This window comes from Kryptolebias marmoratus, linkage group LG12, assembly GCF_001649575.2.
Source record: "Kryptolebias marmoratus isolate JLee-2015 linkage group LG12, ASM164957v2, whole genome shotgun sequence".
Classification (NCBI taxonomy): domain Eukaryota; kingdom Metazoa; phylum Chordata; class Actinopteri; order Cyprinodontiformes; family Rivulidae; genus Kryptolebias; species Kryptolebias marmoratus.
This window is the reverse complement of record NC_051441.1, coordinates 24064431-24088800: the sequence shown is the minus strand read 5'-3', so window position 1 is coordinate 24088800 and position 24370 is coordinate 24064431. Positions and strand designations below refer to the sequence as shown.

General features: G+C 40.1%; 1 protein-coding gene across 1 annotated transcript; it reads right to left on the bottom strand.

Moving 5' to 3' along the window:
- Nucleotides 1–518: 518 nt before the first annotated feature.
- On the bottom strand, nt 519–24370 carry tspan4b (tetraspanin 4b). The gene is made up of 8 exons (XM_017432230.3): nt 24047–24370; nt 18989–19058; nt 17979–18170; nt 16965–17039; nt 15871–15966; nt 15532–15642; nt 8729–8812; nt 519–4045 (listed from the first exon to the last, which is right to left on the bottom strand). Exons 2-8 carry the CDS (start codon nt 19055–19057, stop codon nt 3977–3979), a joined length of 696 nt encoding a protein of 231 aa, XP_017287719.1. The 5' UTR covers nt 19058; nt 24047–24370; the 3' UTR covers nt 519–3976.

The following is a 24370-nucleotide window of genomic DNA, read 5'->3' as shown; positions in this document are numbered from 1 at the left end:
TGTCTGTTAGCAAAATATTTCATAAAAGGATGAACAGATTTAAATTAAACTTTCAGAAAGTAGTCATTGGATGTACATGTACAATTGATTGACTTTTAGAATCAATCCAATTCAATATGGCCTCCACAAGTGAACAACTCTAGCAAACCAAAAATGACTAACTCAGACAGCTTTACAGATATGGGGTTAAAATTTGACGTGGTAGTAGCTGAGAGTCAATCACAAGCTATACTCATGTTATTTTCAAGGTTTGACCAAAAGTACTACAACTCTGTAATTTTTCTTTATAAAATGATTATAATCTAAGACTGGCATGAAAGGTGGCGGGTAATATGCATTCCTTTAAAGAATGCTAGGCCTTGAATATTTATTAAGAACTAGAAGCACTCGCAAAGGGAAAACCTCCGCCGAGGACATTAAAAAATTGTAGAATCGGGATTGTGATCCAGATCACGACTAAAAATTAATCTCCTGTTGCAGGGTGGGAGGGGATCAATTTGAACACAGTCTCTTAGAAATAAATTTCCTCCTTTTATTTGGATAATATTTCGAATATGAAAAAATAACATTTTGTAGCAGATAACTTTTTCTCATCATTACAAAACAGATAAATGCAACCTTGAAAACCTGTCTTTACCACTGAGCCAGAATAAAAAACAAAAACTAAAGTTTTCTTTATTTTTCTGTAACTCTAGCTTTAAGCCAGAGAAGATGAACATGAATAAGTGAAGTCAAATAAATTCAACAAGTTTTTGTAAGGACATTTTGGAAGGTTACAATAATCGTCATAGTGAAGAATAAAAGGCTTGAATTACAACACAAACAAAGTGAACATAGGGCTACAGAGACCTTCATCTCTAATCCAACACTCCCTCTTATAGACTGGAGAAATTATGATTTCTATGAAATAAACCAGAAATTGTTCTAACATAAAGGAAAGCAGATAGTTTGTAAGACAATTTAAAACATATTCTTATATTTCTCATCTACAACATCCTACAAATGACAAAACAAAAAAAGAAAAAGAAAAAATCTATCATTCATTCCAAACTGTATTTGAGCTGACACTGCTTTATAATGTTATCTCATATTATATTACACCATTTAATCAATCACTCAGTATCAGTCAGCCCATAATTATTAGCCAATAAAAACAGTAATGTCCTGGAAAAGAACTGTTGGCTGGACTCAAGGAGGTTCTGACAAACCGTTTGACAACTCTGAAAAGGGAAAGCAGGCCCAGACCCAGGCTGTGTTTGGTCTGGGTAGGGAACTGCTGACCCATCTTGGAGATATTGTTGAGCGGGGGAGCAAAGACTTTGAGAACCTCTTTAATCCGGCCACCATGTCAACCTTTAAAGAGGCAGAGTTTTAGGACTTGGGGGGGAAAGTGAGTCCATTACCACGGCAGAGGTCACCAGGGTATTTAAACAACTCCCTGGTGGCAGGGCGCCAGGGGTGGACGAGATTCCCCCCGAGTTGCTGAAGGCTCTAGACGCTGTGGGGCTGTCATGATTGACATGTCTCCAATGTCGCATGGAAGACCAGAATAACACCTGTGGAGTGGCAGACCGGGGTGTTGGTTCCCATTGTTAAAAAGAGGGACCGGAGAGTGTGTTCCAACTATTATGGAATCACACTTCTCAGCCTCCCCCGAGAAAGTTTACTGCATGGTGGAAGGAAGGCTCAAACCGATTGTTGAACCTCAGATCCAGGAGGAGCAGAGGGGCTTTTGTCCTGGTCATGGAACAGTGGACCAGATCTTCACCCTTGTGAAGTTGTTGAAGGAGTCATGGGAGTTTGACTATCTAGTCTACATGCGTTATAGCTGAGTATTCTGAGGCATTCTGTTGATGGTGCTGCAGGAGTATGGGCTGCCAGGGTTGCTTTTAAAAGCTACTCAGTCCCTGGATAACCAAAACAGGAGCTGTGTCCGCATCCATGGCACAAAATTGAGCTTGTTATAACTGCAGGTTGGACCCCACCAAGGCAGTCCCCCCCTTTGATCCAGTTTGTGATGTTTATGGATCTTAAGTCACAGTTGTAGAGTGGAGGGTGTCTGGTTTGGGAACCTCAGGGTCTCGTCTCTGCTTTTTGCAGATGATGTGGTTTTGATGGGATCTTCAGGCCATGACTTGTAAGTCAGAGGCCATGTTTTTTTTTAACCTGAAACAGGTATTATACTCCCTCTGGTTGAGAGTGAGTCTTTGGCCCGGGTGGAGGAGTTCAGCAATCCAAACTGCATGTAAGCGGTGGAAGATGGATGGATGGAAACTAACCACTAACTAGATGCTTATAAACATGCAAATAATGACATATTAACTATTAATTAAACTTTACTATACATTTTATTACTTATTTTGAATGACCTGATTCTACAATGAACACACCAATAATTATGAATTTTCTTAAAATAGTTACTAATTTCTGTCTGGTTATAGCTGACAAGAGCAGGTTTGTTATTAACAATGAGCTTAATAAGCTCTTCTCAGTGTGTACTTTATAAGGTAGGAATACAACAGGTAGTAGCTGAGGTCTTTTGCTTTTGGTTTGGGGTTGACACATTTCACACCAAAACTTGTTAATCTTGGGAACCCAGAACCCATCTCCTTCCTGATGATGGCAGGACATTCCCATGGTGATTAGACTTGTGTATAAATGTTTGAACAGTACCCAAGGATGAACCAGAGTTTGGAGCCTGACAGTTTTCTTCCTGATATCTTGGCTGATTTCTTGTGATTTTCCCATGATGCCGCACAAAGAAGCAGAGTGTTTGAGGTGTGCCTCCGAATTACTCATACGCTGTCAGCTAACCAATCAAAAACGTCCAAAGCCATGACATCATCAACTGGGGTTCCCCAAATTGTTTAAAGGGATAGTAATCTCAGTGTATGTAAACATTTTGAAAAAGTAATAAAAAAAATTCTCTCTTTCAATAATTAGATATTTAACAAATGGAAATAATTTTGGGAATCCTGACTGACGTAAAACAGGAAGGATTTAGTCTGATTTAATTTCAGACATTGAGAAAAAAATGGTTCTGTATTTTTATGTTGTATGTAAACATCTGGTTTCAACTGTAGTTTTTCTGCCTTAATAACACATATCACGACCTGTCTTAACGTAACATAACACTTACCTACAAGTGTAGTTCGGAAAAACTACCTTTGTATGGTAGGCAGTTAATCAAACTACTAATAAATTAACTTTGAGCAAAACCTGACTTCAGAAGGGAACATGTTCTAAGTTAGAAAGAGCTGACTCCTTATTGTTGGGGCCTTAAGAACAATTCTATTTAGGTTTATTCTTATATATAAATAGTTGGGGTTTTTTTAGATATTATTAGGACAGAAAATCTGTTCTTGTTTTATTTCTATCTTATAAAGTACACACTGAGAAGAGCTTATTAGGCTCATAGTTGACAAGCAACAGCCTCTTTTTTACCATTAACAAACAAACATTTGTAATTACTATTTCAAGAAAATTCAAAAATTCATAATTAATGGTCTATAGACATAGAATTGATAACTAATATTCCACTAATGTACATCTTAATAAGCACCTAGTTAGTGGTTACTTTGTGTTCCCTAAAGTGTTACTGCAAGGGGATTTAAATGCAGTAATTCATGAAGCTTTAAAAAAAACTATGAATAATATAAATCATAAAGAATAATACTTTACTGAACCCTAATTGATCTTTTTGCTGGATGGCATAAAGATACAATATATACTGTATGTATATTTACTGGCCATATCCACTGGTACAGATTTCCTAAATTTAACAACAAACAAACAACTTTTGGACCACTCTCTTCCTAAATCTTCCTCCCTGTTTCTCTCCATTCTGTGGTGAAGAATTAGTGTTGGGGTATGTAACTCAGAGCCCTTAAAGTGAACTCTTTCAGAGTCTTTCATTGGTGGTTTTCCCATGAAGATTTTTTTAAAAAGCCTTTAGAGCCCACATGTTTTCCTGTAGCTAGTCCATGTTCTTCTCAGCATGAAGGATCTGACAGTACATCTGCATGGAGAAGACCAGGGCCAGGATCTGCCGAGAGAAGACAATGGGTCAGCGATGCACCAGTTACAGCTTAATGTTTCACAGCTTTTAACAGAATTAGAACAAGTGAAACATAGAAGTCCCATTTTATCATTCAGTTTGAAAAATCTATTAAAGTTAGACATTTGGCTGGATTTCTGTTATACTGCGAATATCTATGTCTGTTTTTATTGATGAAAAAAAAATTACACATTTCAGTCAGCCTGATCTGTAAAAAAATGCCAGTGATATTAACAGGGAAATTGTGTAAAACCATGATAATATAATTTTGTAAAGCTAGAAATGGTGAAGCAGTCGTTTACACCTAAGTCTAAAAATAGCCACCTGCACGTTTTTGTTTATTTTACCTGGACAAAGACCCTCAAATGTCCTGTGACTAAATACTTTTGCCAATTTTTCTATAATACTTTGCTATTCTCTGCTCGGTGGCTGTTTTTTTTTTTCTCCAAACACTGTCTGTGTGGGAGGAGGGCTACAGAGGGGCTGTTTCAGGGGCCTCCTGCAACTGCTGGAGTGACATTACCGAATTTACCCAATTATGGCTGTAAAGTGCAACTTTAACTTTTTGTAACGGTTCCACAGTTCCATGCCACAGTCTCAGTAGCTTTCCACAGCCTTGCCACGCCTCCTTGTTCCACACCTCTGCAATCACTGCCATCAGCTTCACCTGTGCCTCTCAGTATATAAGCTCACCTCTCACATCAGTTCAGTGCCAGATTATTGAACGGTTTATCCTAGTAAATGTCCAGCGTTTTCTCATAGCTCATGCCTGCCTCGATCTTGACCCATTGCCTGCACCACGACTCTCGCCTACTCCTCAACGGATTCCTTCCTGGATTCTGCTCAACGGCCTTCGACCTCGCTTCCCCTTTCTGGACTACCCACTCTGGTTCGTACTTTTCTGGATTTGGTTCTCGCTCTCTGACCTCCCGGCTTTGACCTCTCGCCTGCCCCTGGACTTTCCCACTAGCCTTAGCCCTGAGCTAAGTAGCCTGATCGGCTCCCACTCAAGCCACTTGGTAGCCTTACCTGCTACGAGTTTCCCTCCAGTAAATCCAGAGGGTTCCGTCCTGCTCAAATAAACATCTTAAAACTTTGCCTGTGTCCGCCTATTCTGAGTCCTGTTTTGCCAAGCCTTGTCAGAATAATCTGGCCAATTAAAATCTCACTCACTCTTCCCCTAGCCCCTGTGTTAATGACTCTGACTTGCCACCTGAGGAGCCGATGCAGATTGGACGGACCAAACTCACCATTGAGGAAAGAAGTCGCCGAAAGGCAAGTAATCTGTGTTTTTATTGTGGGGCTAAAGAACACGCAGTCAGGAACTGCCCGTTAAAAAGCCCGACTCAGTAGGATCGAGGAGAGTCCTACTGAGTCTGATCAAAAACACCAAAGTCTCCTCTCTGCTCACGTTACCGGCTGAACTGTCAGTTCATGGCAAAAAGTTTTCCACTCAGGTGTTCATTGACTCAGGGGCTGATACAGAGTTCATAGATCAAGCCTTAGCCGAATCCATGGGTATCAAGTTAGCACCATCTAGGGATGACCATTGGATTTACCACCTTAGACGGACACATCCTTAATCAAGACAACCACAAGACTGAACCCGTCCATTTATCGGTAGGTGGAAACCATCACGAGACACTTAAGTTTTTGGTTATCCACTCACCCGAACTCCCTGTTATTTTAGGAGGTATCTGGCTGAGAAGACAACCCCCATATTGATTATCCTATTCTCCATTCCCCCGACTGTGAAAGGCAATTTGTGGTTGAGGAGGACGCCTCCAGTACTGGAGTGGGAGCAAAACTGAGTCAAATGAGATCACAGGCTGGTCGGATAAATGCTCCTCGTCCTGTCTCATGGACTTCGTGGTGCCCACTCCAGCACCAGTGGTTAACCCAGACACCTATTCTGACCTATCTAAAGTACCTCCAGAATACCACGACCTCAAAGAGGTATTTAATAAGCTCAAGGCAACTTCTCTTCCCCCGCACAGACCCTGTGATTGCCCTATAGACCTTCCTCCAGGCTCTGCACCGCCTCGTGGAAGACTCTTCTCTCTGTCTCGTCCTGAACAGGAGGCCATGTCCAAGTATATTAAGGAGAGTCTTCAAGCGGGAATCATTAGGCCCTCTATCTCACCCGCAGGAGCCGGGTTCTTCTTCGTAGGTAAGAAGGACGGCTCGCTGAGGCCATGTATAGACTACAGAGGACTTAACAACGTCACTATTAAAAACAAATATCCTTTACCCTTCATGTCGTCTGCATTCAACCTTATCCAGGGAGCTAAGATCTTTACTAAACTCGACCTCCGTAACGCCTACCACTTAATTCGCATTCGAGAAGGTGATGAGTGGAAAACGGCGTTTAACACTCCAGCAGGCCATTATGAATATTTAGTCATGCCCTTTGGCCTTACTAATGCTCTGGCAGTTTTTTAGGCCATGGTGAACGATCTCTTAAGAGATATGATCAACCATTTTGTTTTTGTTTATCTCAACGATATTCTCATCTTCTCCCAAGACCTAGTAAGCCATTGTAAACACGTCAGGGCAGTGCTGCTCAGGCTTTTGCAGAATAAATTATTTGTAAAAGCAGAGAAATGTGAATTTCACCAGTCGTCTACGTCTTTTTTGGGATTCAACATCTCCCCGGATCAGGTCTCCATAGAACAGTCTAAAGTTTTGGCAATCCAGGAATGGCCAACACCCAAGGACAGGAAGAGTCTACAGCGTTTCCTTGGATTCGCCAACTTTTACCGCAAATTCATAAAAAACTTCAGCCAGGTAGCCGCACCCCATCACGCACTCACATCTGTTAAGTCTCAGTTTGTTTGGAACCCTGATGCTCTGGCTGCATTTGAGCAGTTAAAGAGTCGCTTTATCGAAGCTCCTATTCTCCATTCCCCCGACTGTGAAAGGCAATTTGTGGTTGAGGTGGATGCCTCCAGTACTGGAGTGGGAGCAAAACTGAGTCAAATGGGTCAAGACAATGTTATCCATCCATGTGCTTATTTTTCTAAAAGGCTTACCAGTGCTGAGCAGAACTATGACGTGGGCAAGAGAGAATTACTGGCGGTCAAGATGGCCCTCGAGGAATGGAGGCATTGGCTGGAGGGGACCAAAGAACCGTTTGTTATTTGGACCGATCACAAGAACCTGGAGTACCTGAAAACCACCAAACGACTCAACTCCCGTCAAGCCAGGTGGGCGCTGTTTTTCTCACGCTTTTCGTTTTCCCTAACATACAGGCCAGGAGAGAAAAATGTCAAGGCGGACACCCTCTCTCGGGTCTACGAGGGAGATAAGGAGGAACCCAAGGTGGAGGTTGACAAGTTCATTCTTCCTCGTATGGTGAGGCTGTTGGTGACCCAGCTGGAACAGGATCTCAGGAGGGCTCATCAGACTCATCCACCTCCCACTGCATGTCCTGCTGGTCGCCTGTTTGTGCCCCAAGGCTTCAAGACCAAGGTACTCCAGTTCTGTTACGCTTCTAAGCTGTTCTGTCACTCAGGCATCAATAAGACTCTGGCGATCGCCCGGTCCAACTTCTGGTGGAAGGATCTAGCCAAGGATGTCAGAGAGTTCGTCTCCTTATGCCCATCCTGCGCCCAGGCCAAGACTCCCCGTCATCGTCCCGTGGGACTGTTACGCCCTCTGCCCATCCCATCTCGTCCATGGTCCCATATCACTATGGATTTCATCACTGGGCTCCCACTCTCATCGGGTAACTCTGTCATCCTCACCATCGTAGACAGGTTTTCGAAGATGGTCCACCTGGTGGCACTGCAGAAATTCCCCACAGCTAAAGGCCTAGCTGACATCATGACCAAGGAGGTGTTCAGGCTGCATGGCATCCCTCGAAACATTGTGTCAGATCTCGGACCCCAGTTCATTTCCCGGTTTTGGCGGGAATTCTGCAATCTGATGGGGATTGAAGTAAGCCTGTCATCCGGCTTTCACCCACAGATGGACGGGCAGTCTGAACGAGCAAACCAGGAGGTGGAGACCAAGCTGCGTTTGCTCTGCTCCAACAACACGTCCAAGTGGTCCAGCAACCTACCTTGGGTGGAACACACCATCAACGCTCTCCCTTCTGCGTACACTAGTGTTTGCTATTTAAAATACAAACAAACTTTATTACCTTTAATAACTTCTAACTGCTCAACCTGCTTTACACATAAAAATTTGCACATTGAAAAATTAAATCTCACCCACCTCCTTTATTGCCTGAATTTTGAACTAAGCTCATCTTTTGATGATAAATGATGGGAGTTGTAGCTTTTTTGGTGAAACCTTTAAAATAACTTTCTGTGCAGTCTCATGTGATATCACAGTATGTCACACTCAGTATGTGTTGTGAATGACTCTCAGCTACTACCACATCAAATTTTAGTACAACACTTGTGAATTGACTGAGTTATAGCAATTTTTGAGCTAGTAATGATGATTAACTGTGGTGGCCACCTTGGATTGGATTGGATCCAAATGTTAATCAGCTGTAAATGTACATTAAATGGTTACATTCTGAAAGTTTCATTAAAATTCATCCAGTTGTTCATGAGATGTTGTGGTAATAGACAATCTCAACAACACACACACAGACACAACTAAAAACATTATTTTCTGTGTTTGGCAGGTGGCAGGTAATAAACATTGGGAGTTAATTACCTGTACAACACCAATACACACTCCAAACACCAGGACCGACGGGATATTATCGAGCAGCCACTGTTGGGCCTTCTGGTAGCACGGCTGCAGAGGACAGGCACAGAAGAACAAGATTAGACATAGTTTACATCCTAACATGATGCACTGACATCACAAATCTCATTTTAAAGCTTTAACTAAACACTCTAAGTGACCACTGTTGAGAAGCTCTAACTTTCTTCACCAAATATATAGGTACACAGGTTCCAATACTAAATTGGACCCAGAGCTTCGATTGGTATCTCAATGGGCTGTGACTAGTTGGTGAACATGAGGGAGTCTCCAGAATGTCTTGCAATGTTTGCGGTGGTTCTCAACTTCATGTGAGTTGCAATGGCGCCCAGTACCATTGTTTTGATTTTGAACATGTTCCAAAAATTTGTGTGACAACTCTTCTCTCAAAATAGTCAAAGAGGGTTCCCGGATGAAGTGGAGGAGTGCAGACGTGTTTTTGTGAGCTTACAGTGGTAGACCCTAACATCTACCTTTATCCTGATTTACCTCTCATAACTTGGAACTATATGCAAGAGGCAAAGCCATAAAGAATATTTTTCTATGGCAAACTACAAATTTAGGCATAAAAAAGGCTGTGGATAGATGGGGAGAATGAATCGTCACTCAACAAGCTTCTCAAAGCTATTCAAGAAACTAAAGAGGACCTCACAAAACACATTGACAAAAAGACAGCTGATATACAAACAACTTTTAACAAAAATTCAATCCTCACTCTCTATGCTTTCGGAACAGGTCGAGGAGTTGGAGACACGAGTGGGTGCAAATGAAGACTATATCAAAGATGCATGCGATCGCATTGACAAAATGGAGAAACTGATAATGCACCTTAAAGATAAAACAAACAACTTAGAAAACTGCAGCAGGAGGTCTAACATCAGGATACTCAGTTTACCAGAACAGGCAGAAGACCATGATGCGGTAGGATTTATGGAAAAGTTTATACCACAATCTCTGGGTAGGGTTAAGTTCACCTCACCCATCACCCTGGAAAGAACACACCACATCAGGAACAAATCGGACAGAACGCGGCCCATCATCGCCAAGTTTCTGAACTTCAGAGACAAAGAGAAAGTTCTTTGCCTGGCAAGAACCAAAGGATAGATGACATACGAGAATAAAAAGACATCCTTCTATCCTGATTACAGCCTAGAGCTCCAGCGTGGAAAGATGAGTTCCATGACATGAGGCGGATGCTGCAAGAAAAATAGGTGGAGTAAGCGTTGATCTACCTAGTTCAGCTTTGCAAAAAAACATCTGGGATTCATCAAATTGTTCTCCACTCTAGCTAAAGTGCAACACTTTTTGAAAGAACTGCCAAGTGAGTAGCCTAAAACTGAACAAACTATCTGTGACACACAATCCACCACTGTGTGAACTGTGTTCAAATAGCTGAGTATACAAGCAGAGCAGATGTTTAAACAGAACTACATAAAAGTATTGGAACAAACTAAAGTTAATCTTCAAAGATAGATGGATCTCTCATTGTCTCTCATAGGCAGAATTAATACTATTAAAATAAATATTTTGCCTAAGTTTATTTATATATTTCAATGTCTCTCCATAAATGTTCCTAAGAGTTTCTTCAAAGAGCTTAACAAAATTATAACTCCTTTCATATGGCAAAAGAAAAACCCTAGGGTCAAACTCATCTCTCTTTAGGCTCCATATTCAAAGGGAGGTCTTAACCTTCCAAATTTTAGGAATTATTATCTTGCCTTTCAATACTGATCAATTTGGATCTGGTTGCATGCAGAAAAATAGTGAGGTCAGATGGGTCCCAATAGAACAAAACAAGATGACATCTTTAAAGGATGTTCCATTTATAGGTACCGTATTTTCCGCACTATAGGGTGCACTGGATTGCCAGATGCCCTATCAATGAATGGTCCATTTTTTAATTTTTGTCATATATAAGGTGTACCGGACTATAAGGCGCATGGTCATTTTTGTAACTTTGCAGGGACCGTGCACGCCGCGCTCCATTCAAAATGAATGATTTTGGTGTTCTAGCAGAGCTGGTTTGCATGTATTAGCATTTATATGATCCCTCTGTGAGAGATCACAAAGATAATCAAATGGTTCAAAACTCACGTAAGGATACTGCACCAACGTAAGCGTCAATTATAAACGTTCAGAACCACCTTTTCGCCCGCATAGAGCCCTCAGGGTTTTTACCTACCAAGCTTGTGGACATTTCTTCACAAATCAACAGGCTATTTTTTCCCCCTCAACTAACACAGACTCCAAACACCTTCTCGCCAATTTTCATATCATTGAAAAGATCCTCCTTTCCCAGCCAGGTCTCCTCAGTTTGCCGGAATACTCCCAGCTTTTTGCTAGGGTCTCTCACTTAAAAGGACATTTAATCAACACACCCCTCACCCATCAGCCAAGATCCACCCAGTCTCTTAGACCAGTTAAGTCCATCCGATCTCCAGTGCCGCTCTCTGCCTCTCCAGCACCACCTGCAGTACCTTCAGCCCCTTCAGTCCCTTCAACACGCCTGCAGAGCCTTCAGTCCTTCCAGCGCCGCCTGCAGAGCCTTCTGTTCCTCCAGCGCCGCCTGCAGAGCCTTCAGTCCTTCCAGCGCAGTCTGCAGAGCCTTCAGTCCCTCCAACGATGCCTGCAGCGTTTTCAGAGTCTGCCAAGTCTGCCGAGTCTGCCTCCGAGGTCTACGCCACTCAACAGGCCGCACCAGAGGGGGTTGTGTCGACACTCCTCACCAGGCCACTCCATAGGGGGTCGGCAACGTCGACACTCCACCTTCCAGTAACTCCGAGGGGTCAGTGGCGACGCCCCACCTTCCACTGCCTCCAAGGGGGTCGGTGGCAACAATGCCCTCGAGCCTTCTGGGCCTCCCCAAGGGTCCCGGATGACGCCTTACTTCAGCTTGCGTCACAGAGGGTCCGGGAGGACGCCTCTCTTTAGTCTGCTCCTCCGAGGGACCAGGACGGCGCCTCGCTCCAGTCTGCTCCTCCGAGGGACCAGGACGGCACCTTGCTCCAGTCTGCTCCACCGAGGGTCCCGGACAATGCCTCGCTCCAGTCTGCTCTGCCGAGGGCCCGGGAGGATGCCTCGCTCCAGCCAGCTCCGCTGAGGGTCCCGGACGGCGTCTTGCTCCAGTCTGCTCTGCTGAGGGCCCAGCAGGATGCTTTGCTCCAGCTTGCGTCACAGAGGGTCTGGGAGGACGCCTCTCTTTAGTCTGCTCCGCCGAAGGTCCCGGACGACTCCTCGCTCCTCCGAGGGACCAGGACGGCGCCTCGCTCCAGTCTGTTCCGCCGAGGGCCCGGGAGCTAGCTTTGCTCCAGCCTGGGTCACAGAGGTTCAGGGAGGACTTTTGCTTTACATCGGATGATCCCTTGGCCGTTGACCTGGATTTTTGCCCCGTCACTTTGATTTTTTCGTGTATCTGTTTTCCCCTGGTCTTTTTGTTTTATAGTTCCATTTGTTTTTGCCCTCCATCCTGTGTTTTTGTTTTTTTCCCCCCACCACCCTCCCGAGCTAGGTACTTTTTTTTTGTTTTGGGACCTCAAGGTATTGTGAGGTTTTGGGTTTTTCTTTGTGTCTTTCTTGGTTTTTGTTAGTTATCTTGTTTTCCTATTTGTACTGTCTCTGTCGCCATTGTTTTTTTCCATTCATCCTCAGTCTATACTTGGTTTTCTGCCACACCCACCTCCACCTGTCAGTAAAGAGTTTCACACACCTGTGCCCACTTACCGATTATCCTCTGTGTTTAAAAGCCCGGCCATCTCCTCCACTCTTCGCTGGTTCATTGCTTCGTTCGTGTTTCGTTGCTCCAATTTATGTCTTGTACTTAGTTACAGTTTTTGTTGCCACGTCGGCCTTTTTGTTTGTTTTTATTTAATAAATTAGTTTTCCTTAACATGAGTCTTCACTCTAGGTTCGCCTTCTTCTCCCCTGCTGTTGACATTTACAACCCCCAAATGAAGTTGGTACTTTGTGTAAAACATAAATAATATAATTTGCAAATCCTTTTTTAATCTATATTCAGGTGAATACACTACAAAAACAAAATATTTAGTGTTCAAACGGATAAACTTTATTGTTTTATTGCAAATATTCACTCATTTTGAATTTGATGCCTGCAACATGTCCTGAAAAAACTGGGAAAGTTGAGGGATGCTAAAAAACACCTGCTTGGAGCATTCCACAGGTAAACAGGTTAATTGGAAACAGGTGAGTGTCATGATTGGGTATAAAGGGAGCATCCCTGAAAGGTTCAGTCGTTCACAAGCAAGGATGGGGCGAGGTTCACCTCTCTGTGAACAACTGTGTGAGCAAATAGTCCAACAGTTTAAGAACAACACTTCTCAATGTACAATTGCAAGGAACTGTGGTATTTCATTATCTACAGTCCAAAATGTAATTAAAACATTCAGAGAATCTGGACAAATCTCTACAAGTAAGCAGCAAGGCTGAAAACCAACAAAGAATGCCTGTGATCCCTCAGGCGGCACTGCAATAAAAACTGACATCATTCTATAATGAATATTACTACATGGGCTCAAGAAAACATTGTCAATGAACACAGTTCATCATTACATCTACAACCATATATCAACAACATCCAGAAACGCCACCGGCTTCTCTAGGCCCGAGCTTATCTGAGATGGACTGATGCAAATTGAAAAAGCGTCCTGTCTTCTGACGAGTCCACATTTCAAATTGTTTTTGGAAATCATGGACATTGTGTACTCTGAGCCAAAGAGCAAAAGCCAGCATCTCTGTTGGTATGGGGGTGTGTTAGTGCCCATGGCATGGGTAACTTGAACATCTGTCAAGGCACCATTAATGCTGAAAGGTACATACAGGTTTTGGAACAACATATGTTGCCAAGCAACGTCATTTTCAGAGACATCCCTGCTTATTTCAGCAAAACAATGCCAAGCCACATTCTGCATACGTGTTACAACAGCATGGCTTCGTATTAAAAGACTGTGGATATTAGACTGGCCTGCCTGCAGTCCAGACATGTCTCCCACTGAAACTATGTGACGCATTAGAAAGCACAAAATATGAAATCGGAGACCCCGGATTATTGAGCAATTGAAGTTGTACATCAAGCAAGAATGGGAAAGAATTCCACCTACAAAGCTTCAACAATTAGTGTCCTCAGTTCCCAAATGCTTATTGAGTGTTGTTAAAGGGAAAGGTGATGTAACACAGTGGTAGACATGCCCGTCCCAGCTTTTCTGGAATGTGTTGTAGGCATCAAATTCTAAATGAGTAAATATTTGCAAAAAACGAAAAAGTTTATCCATTTGAACATTAAATACATTGTCTTTGTAGTGTATTTAGTTGAATAAAGATTGAAAAGGATTTGGAAATCATTGTATTCTGTTTTTATTTATGTCTTAAACAACATCCCAACTTCATTGGAATTGGGATGTATGTAACAAACTAACATAGCTCAGCTTAGTAACGCTAGAGCTTTACTTTGACTCCTACCAAATCCATTTTCATGAAGACTCAAGCCCAGCAGCTGCAGTGCTTAAATACATTCAAACAGTGACTGAAACAAAGAGACTTATTGCTGTGGAGACTTAGTTCTACTTTCCACTTCATTTGTCTCTTTGCTCTTGTACATATCTGGGTTCACTGCACTACAATTTTTACAGATGTTCATATTCTGTTTAGTTTACTGTTTTTAAATACAGTTCAACCAATCAAAGGTAGAGAAGAGGCGGATCTTCACCTCTGACTGGTTCTGACCACATACATGTGTTTAAAATCACAACTTCTACTGGTTCAATCCAGTAAAACAACCCCCCCTCTCAAGATTAAGAAAAAATATTGACATTTCTTTTGGTTAAGAAACACTGTATGTTGTACTGTTGGTACATAACCCTGACCCTCGCCACCAATCAGTGGAGTTAACAATACATCTGTCTCCTCTGCTCCAGGTAAGCTGCCAACTCTGGGCAAGCATTGGAGAAAATGATACCATCAGCCACAGACCAAGAGCCAACCACTCACAAAAAAGACAAAACCTTTGTATTTGGGAATGATTGGTTAGCCCAATTTCGGTAGATCAGGTATGACAATCTAGTCAATATGATGTACTCAAATTACTGCAAAGAATGAGGCCAAAACCTGGCTAATAACAGTGCTTTTGTTGTACGACATGCAACATCCTATATTGCAACACCAAAAAATGTGATTGGGTGGTAACATTGTATCTGGTAATGTGCTGGTAAAGAAGCTGTGAGAAATGTAGGTGCATCTAAATTGTATGGTGGTACACAGAGTTGTCCAACACATCAGTGCAAAAAGTTCATCTGGAGCCTGGTACGTATTACTGTTAAAATCAGATGTTGCCATCTGCTGGATAAAATTATACAGAACCACTTTTTTTTTTCTTACTGTCTGACATTAAATCAAACTAGAGTTTTCCTGTTTTAGGTCAGTTAGGATTCTCAAAATTATTTATATTTGTTAAATGCCAGAATGCCAGTTCTTTATTCCCTCAAAGTCACAAGTTTTCATACATTTACTTAGTGTTTGGTATCATTGCCTTTAAACTGTATGACTTCAGTCAAATGTTTTACGTTTCCTTCCTTAAATTTCCCACAATAGTTTGCTGGACTTTTGTTACATTTCAATGGATCAATAATGTTCCAGTGAAACTAGTGATCCTCCAACAAATGCATATACTGCCTTGCATGCCAAGGTTAAAAGTACCCCCCCGATAGTGTTGTTAAGATAATAGAACTGAGCAGCAAACCAACCTCACTCCATCCATCACATTTGGCTTCCCCAGCAGAGCAGCAGGACAAGGGCAGCGTATTATTTAGAACAGCATACCAGTCTTTTTTGTCGGTCACTCCACAGCATTTGAACTAGACACAGTGAGATAAATAGGAGAGTTACATTACGTTAAACAATTCCTACATGTGCTAATGACTGGTTATTATCAGGGAGTTCTCAGGAACTGGCTTATCTAGCAGGAGGATAACTAGCTTTTAACTGCCCTGATCTTGATCCGCAGAAGATTCCGTGCATACACATATGCTTTCTGTGTTATATGCTACTCTCTGCATGTGGCTCTAAGGCTCTAATCTCCTCACCATTCTTTGAACGTTGTCCCAAGATTGCCTCAGACCTGGATCTGTGTTATAAACCTTCATCCCCTCCTTTAGATCAGCCTGTGCTTTTGAATCCACCTAACAAGGAACAGGAAGATACAGTTACTTCTTCAGAGAATCAGTTTGTCTGTTCATAAACTTACCCAGCCATACTTTGGTGGTTTACAGCTGCTGAGGTAAAGTAATCTTGGGAATTGATCAGGTATTGATCAGATTGACACAAAGAGACAGATGATCACTCTCATGCTCCTGATCATTTAGAGTCGCTCATTAACTTGTTGGAGCAAACCTGACCCTTTCAGCCATCAAGAAACATCCAACTCTTGCTTATAGTGAGAGGGTTCGTTTACCAAAGAGGAACAGTCATCAACACTTTTATTAAACATATAAAGAATACTCTACTCGTTGACCAGTTAACCTATGGTCTAATCATGTCTAACCAGTGGTGTGGCCAGAAAGGACTTTCCAGGTGGGCCTGACTGAAAGTGGGTGTGCCACCAAATTTTCCACAGCTTGTAAAATAAATGGATCATTGTTTACTTGTATGATGTTCCTGTAGTTTATAACAGTGGTTCTCAGAGAGTTTAGTTTATAAGCCACAAAAGATCAGTGGCAGAAACTTATGACGGTTACAAGTATATACTGTTAATCATTAGTTTGGTCATTTTGTGGGATGTCTCATGATTTATTTTTATACAGATAAAAATTAAATAAATTGCATCTAATCCTAATCTACCCACTTTTTTCTGGGTTTTCAACAATTGTAAAATTTTGAACACAGATATACAATAACAGTGCCTGGTTAAAATACCAGATTCACAAAACTTAATATGAAGATATTGAAATTTAAGGATAAGCAGAACTAATGACAACTGCTTTTATTCATTTTTTCTTTTAATTTCTTAACTATGTATTTGGACATGCATGCCATCTGGCATCCATCCAGGAGCACTGCAGCATCCTCTACACCCCCATTTTCTAAGTTCTTGTTCCAAACTGTATAACTGAATTTTATTTATACTGGGAAATTTGTCAGTTCATGTCTTGGAAACTGGCCTTGTGGATGGTCAGCTCACCTTGTCATGGAAGAAGTGTAGAACCAGCACAAGAGTGATCTCTGTCAGGACCAGAACCAAGAGAATCACAAAGAACTGTAGAACACAGCAGGACAGCTGATAAATGATGATATTCAAAGGTGCTAACACACCAAAGTTAATACAATTGAGCTTCAACTGCATCTTTGTTAGACATTTTACCGGTTCTGCTATTCTTTATTAAAGCTGCCAATGCATAAGCAAATCAAATATGAAAGCATGAGTATTATGAATTCTGTTAGTAGTACACCACACATTGTATACAAATTTCCCAAGAAACTCAAAAAAAAGAAAAAAAAAAGATGAATGAAATTTTTGCAAAACCCTTGAGAAAACCCAGCCCTGTTTGAAGCTCTACAGCTCAGACTTCACAGTGGAAACATAATCTAGAGTTTAAATGGGTCACAGAAAGTCAGACTTTACATGCCTGAACTGGTGTTTTTGATATCTTTTACAGTTTTCATCACCGTTCAATTAATTTTCACAGATTTTTTACAGAACATTTAATTGACAGTTGATGATGTTACATTCTTTTAAACTGTCTAAAATTTCCTAACATTTTCCAAATAACTCAATTCTTTTTAATACATATACATCAAACAGTACTTTTTTTGTTTTATTTCACCTAGTGTGTCTCTCACTACTATAGGACTTATGGTTTTCTCTTGAATCTCTCCTGAATGCAAAGATTGCACAGATGAACTTCCATAAATTTCAGTTTTATTTGAGCACAAAATATTCTCTTTAACAGTGGAAGTGAAGGATCTCTTTAATTGGTCATATCTCCTTCATAAAACACTTTAGAAACATAAAATTCACGTGCAGAATCCTCTGCTGCTCAGACTTAAGATCCTTAGTTTTTGAACAGTGACTGGTTGAAAGCTTAACTTTTAATCTGTTTCTGACTGCCTCTCATTAACTTGGCAGTCTCAAAATATTTTCAGAAATGTTCCAGTTAGTTATTCTTGTTAACATTTTGTTGTGAAGTCTTCTTACTGTGGACAACAGGCAGCGCTGCTCCTTCAGTGCTCCAAGACAACCCAGGAATCCTGTTATCATGGTGATTCCAGCCGCCACCAGCAGCAGGTTGGCAGCTGAGAGCGATGGGAAGGACAGAGGAAGAGAGGAAAACTCTGCTTGTGTGAAGGACAGCCACACTCCAACACCAAACAAGCCACAACCTCCCAGCTTTAAATGAAATGTAAGGACATCATTGTTAAAATGCAGCAAAGTAAAAGAATTCCAGCCTTGTCTGTGAATACACAAACTTTAAAAACACTTAAAACATGGTGTTAAGAAGTTCAGATACTAGTAGATACAGTAAATAAGTATTAATAACATGAATGCTGAGTCATCTTTCACAGTAATGTTTTCCTGTTTTTTATTTTGTACTTTTTTTTTGCATACTTTGTGCTATTCTAGCTATTCATATATCAAAACATTCAGCTCATTCAGAAGATGGGTACTGCGGCCTTTGGTTTTGTAACTTTTATATATTTTTTAAAACATTTACCTTTATTTACAATATTGAGATCTCTTTAAATCCTTCAAAACATTGTTCCTTTTGAAATCTGATTCAGCTACTGGCCCTGTTTTTGTTTCCTTATGCTATTTTTAGACTTTAGTAACCTTTCTGCTACTTTAGTTTACTTTTGGCTTCTATCTAGCTTTTTGATACTTTTAGCTGTCAGTGAGCCTTCTGCAACTTTGACCTTTCAGCTAGATTTTTAGTATTTTTGGTAGCCTTTTCCTACTTTCCTTTTCCTGTACTATATGCCAAAACTGGCTACCAAAAACCTTTAGCTTTTAGCTAACCTTTTACTACTTTTAGAATTTTTTTGCTAGCCTTTTGATATATTTACCTAGTCCTGCTAGTTCAGTCAATTAAAAAAAAAAAACTTTTTTGGCCCTCACTGCCTTTTTGCAGAAATTGTAGAATCAATTACATGTGAATAAAAAAAACGAACATTTGTAACAAGTTTTATCTGACTTGTGGTGATACTAACCCAGAAAATCAGATTGAAGACAAACATCAAGTATTTAACACAGCATAAAAACTTCCGAGACCTTGACATCCTAGGGGGAAAAAAAAGAAATTAAAGATTAAAATCTTTTTGCACAAGGTTTCATGCCTCCAGCTATTTCATCCAGTTAGTTATAGAACATGTGAATTGTCCAGCTTTTTTCCATATACAGCAGGTAAAATAAATTTTCAATCCTCTTCAGAACTTGGAAATAAGGACATTTAATTTTGACTACTGGATCATATGATCCTTATGTTATGACTTCTAATCTGGGCAATCAAGCGTGAGTCGTGAAGCTTTTTATCAGTTGTTTGCTTCTGGGATTCGTCCACGCTCTGACCATGAGCACTTCCTGGAAGCTGATTGGCTTGTGGGTCCATATCTGCATGAATCACAAGCCCTCATGCATATACTGCTGGTACTGCATTTCATTTCTGCTATAACCTTTGCAGACTCTTTGTACTCTGTTGAACTTGTGACCTGCCCACCAGAGTTTATTAAATTGCCACAAAAAGGCAATTCTCTTGTTTAACTCTTGACTTCTCCATTATTTCAGAAAATCCACCACACCCACTTACAAAGTTATAAACAGTCTCTAAGTATTATGGTGGTTTCATTTTAATAGAAATAGACAGATTGCTAACTAAAACGCCCAAAAATATATATAAATATCTAATATAAATATTAGAAATGGATTTTTGCATTTTGTCCGCATCTATGTTCTTTGGTAAACTTTTTTCCCTGATCTGTCTGCTGTGTTCCTTGGTCTTCATGATGCTGTTTGGACACTAATGTTCTGTAACAAACCTCTGAGGCTTACAGAACAGCTGTAATTAAACTACACACAGGTGAACTCTGTTTACTCATTAGGAGACTTCTGAAGGCTGTTGGTTGCATTGTATTTTAGTTCAGGATATCAGAGTAAAGGGAGTGAATACAAACACACACCACACTTTTCAGAGTATTATTTGTAAAAATGTTGAAAGCCATGTATCCTTTTCTTTCTATTTCACAATTATGTGCTACTTTTTGTTGATCTGTCACATAAAATCCCACATCACATAAATGTTTTTGGTTGTAGCAAACAAGGAGTATAAATGCTTTTTCAAGACCCTGTATATTCTGTAAAACAGATTTGTTAAAAAACACTTTCAGAGCCTTTTCTTCCTTTTCCAATGATGATAAGTGTTTTCCTTTTTACTGTTCCTGGTCAAACACATCATTACTCATACATGTAAACTGATACATTTGACAACAAATTCAGTATCTCAAATTCAACAAAAACATCATTTTTTCATGAAAACAAGTCAAAAGACTTCTTTCAACTTGTCTTAAGATTTACTAATAAAATGTTGTTTTTTGTTCAGTTATTTCATGTTGTTTTGTTTGATAATGTTAAGAGCCAGATGGAGCTAACCCCTGGGCCAACTCGGACCCTCAGGTCATATTTTGCTTTTGAATGTGATAATCCCTCAGTTGCTGAGTTTCTGCATACCTTCAGAGTAAATGTGGTCCAATTTCTGTCTTTTTAATGCTAGCTGCTTAAAGGTGAAGGCAGACAATAATATTTTTGCCTGTGTGTGTGTTTGTGTGTCTGTTACCAAAATATCTTGTGATTCACTGGATAAATATTAATGAAACTTTCAGGAAATATACATACAAGTAATTAACGTTTAGAGCCAATCTAATTCAAGATGGCTGCCACAGCTAACTAACATTAGCCAGCACATAAATAGCTACAACTCAGTCAATTTAACAGATATTGAGCTAAATTTTGATGTGGTAGTAGCTGAGAATGATGCTCAATCTATACTGTGAGCATCTTGTGATGTTGCATGAGGCTGTGCAATTTTTTTTTAAGGTTTGACCAAAATGGTTCCAGCAAAGTTTTTTTTTCTTCAAATCTTCAGGTCAGAGGATTCTTCAACTGTGCTGCATGTTTGTGTACATGAACACATTTACAGTGTAATTTGTCCCTCACAACCACCTTCAACAGGAAGTCTAACTGCTGACAGGAAGGAAGCTCCCTCCCTGTTCAGGAGAACTAATTATACTGCTGAAGGCATTTCCCATCTCTGCTGGGAGTCACAGCAAATCAAGCTCAGAGATCACATGGTTTCCCCAAAGCCCTTGCTCTTTAAAACACTGTGAAAACTATATCAGGTTCAAACAGCACCATCTTTTAATTCAAGAAAAATAAGAAGTTGGAAATTTTCTTCAATTTGGGTCACAGCTTGTCATTAAGCTGTGATGGTGGATCCCAAAGACAGACCATTTGAGAATTACTGATATACACAATATTTTCTGCTCACTAAAAAAAATGTTCATTTGCACAAACATCTGTAATGTTTAGCCTATTGCTAGAGAGCAAAACTAGAATTATTGTAGTGTTAAAGAATTTGACTTTGTCTCACAATGACAAGTTTAGTTTTTTGTATTTCTGCATTGATTTACACTTTAGTCATATACATAGCAAATCAAAATAAAATCTTTGAATTTTGTGGCAAATTATTAAGTTAAACAGGCCATTAAGCCTCTTGTCAAAATGTGCACAAAAAGCCACTGTAACCTAATAATTTGTTGCAAATTTTAAAAGATGATTCAAAATTTATTAAATACAGTGATGTGAACAAGTGTTTGCCCTCCTAAAGATTTTTCTGTTTTGTTTTGTATTTTTGTCAAATACACGTTTTAGATCATCAAACAAAAGTTCTTATCAGACAACGAGAACCTGAGTAAATACAAAATGCAGATTTTAGATAATGATTTCATTTTTTAAGGGAAAAGAAGCAATCCAAACCAGCCTGGCCCTAGTTGAAAAGTAATTGCCCTCGTTGTGAAATCATGAATTAATTATGATTTTTTTTTTTTGAAAGCTGAGTTCAGTTTTGCTCGTCCTACACAGGTTTGATTACTGCCAGACCTGTAGATTGAAGAAATCACTTAGAACCATTATCCCCAAATAAAGAAAACATGAATCTGTGGTGAACGTTCCCAGGAGTGGCTGGCTGATCAAAATAAATTCAAGAGCTCATGAACGACTCATCCAGGAGGTCCCAAAAGATGCCAAAACAACTGCAAGCCTCACTTGCCTTATTTAAGGTCAGACCTCATGATTCAACAATAAAAAAGGAGACATGAATGACCTTCAGGGGAGAGATCTAATTCCAAAGCCACTGCTGAGCAGAAAGAACACAAAGACCCTTCTAACATTTACCAGCAAACATCCTGATGATCCCTAAGATTTCTGAGAAAATATTCTGTGGACTGATGAGACAAAAGTAGAAAGTCTTAGAAGATATGCATCCTGTTACATCTGATGTAAAATTAACATGGTATTTCAGAAAAACATCATACCCACAACCAAACACAGAGGTGGTAGTGTGATGGTCTGGGGCTGCTTTGCTGCTTCAGGACCTGGACGACTTGCTGCAATTGATGAAAACATAAACCAGAAAACCCTAACATCTGGTCATCCGTTTGTGCCCTTCAGCTCAAGCTGGCACAGGATCTTTAGCAGTACAACGATCTGAAACGCAGCAGCACCAATCCTCCACAGCCACGTGAAAAACTCATCACCACTTATCACAAATAGAGGATTATAGATGTTGCTGATGAGGGTGGCTCAACCAGTTGTTAGGTTTAGGGGGCAATTACTTTTTTACTTAGGGACAGGTTAACTTAAATAGCTGTTTCCCTTAAGAACAAATAAAACAATTAAAAAACTGTATGTTGCATTTATTCAGGTTATCTTTGTCTGATAATAATATGTTTTGATTATCTGAAATATGTAACAAAAAACAGAAGAAATCTGTAAGGGGCAAATACTTTTCCACAGCACTGTGGACTTTATTTTAACTGTTCTATCTACAAAATGCTGGATTTCATTAATTTATTTTGATGTTCTGTTTTCTCATTTTACAACACTAGGCCAGACAGAGACGTCTTAGGAGTCTCTTGTGGCACTCACGCTGTACTTTGCCCTTGTATATAATTACTGTAAGTAAACCTTTTGTGGGTGGAAAGGGGCAGAGCTGTCTGCTGTGTTCTACATAGTTAAATCAAAAATTATTTTCAGAAGTCATTCCTGTTTTTTAAACCTAAAAAACACATGACATGAACAGTTTGTTATTGCCGCCAACATGAAAGGCAGGCAACAATATAATTGCCTGTATGTGTGTGTTCATTTGTCTGTCTGTTAGCAAAATATCACTTGAATTACTTAACAGATTTTAATGAAACATTTTGAAAGTAATCATTGTATTTACATCTACAACTGATTAACTTTTAGAGTTAACTTGAGTCAAGTTGGCCACCACAATCATCTGACCTTAGCTATAATTCAGTCAGTTTTATAGATAATAAATTAAAAATGGATGTGGTACAATCTGAGAGTCATTCCCAACTCATAGTTTGAGTGCTAACAGATTTTTGTTTAAAACTTTGGCATGCAAGAGGGTGGGTGATATATATATATATATATATATATATATATATATATATATATATATACATGAAACCTTGGGTCCTGCAGTACTCCTTATTTAACAATTTGTTTGAGCAACTAATAAGCCCAAAAGTTGTACAATTTAAAGGGCCGACAGGATAATGTCCTAGTGGCTGACTTGAGGAGGTCCAAAGACACCAGAAGACACCTCAAGTCTCCTCAGTACACCTAAGGCCATCGGAAGACATCCGAGTACACTTGATGATTTGAAAACACCTATGGACATCTGAAGAAAAATGAGTTTGTCTGAGGATATCTGAAGACAACTAAGGGCACCTGGGAAGAACCTGATGACACTCAAAGACACCTGGGGACTCTTTACAGAGGGTGGCTGCAGTATGAGAACTTTTTCAGAATCAGTCAGGTGGTTTTAATACTGCAGCTTATTGATGTTTAACAGCAAATAAGATAAAAATTAAAAAAACGAGTCTATTTATTTTCCTTAACTGTGATTATCAGGATTTTTTTTTTAAATCTTCAGTTTAGTTTTATTCTGATGTTTGATCTGAGCAATTATAGTTCAAATAGTTTACCTGAAGATGAAGTTTAGTTCTTTTCTTATTCCAAAGTCTTTGTCTGTATCCTCTTCAGATCGGCCTCTGTAACTTCGTTTTTCTTCACCACAGTTTTTGCAGAGTTTTGACCTCTGAACCAGCTTTTCTTAGTTTCTCCTGTTCTTCACAAAAAAATCTGAGGCCTCCTTTTTTTCTCCGTTAACTTGTCTTTTCCCAGATTTCTAACTTAAACATCACTTTCATCATTGAGAGTTTCTTCTCCTTCTAGCAGATTTCTGTCTTTGTCCGTCCCACTCTCCTTCTCACATTCTTCCTCTCCTCGATGTTTTCCAGATGTGTGTA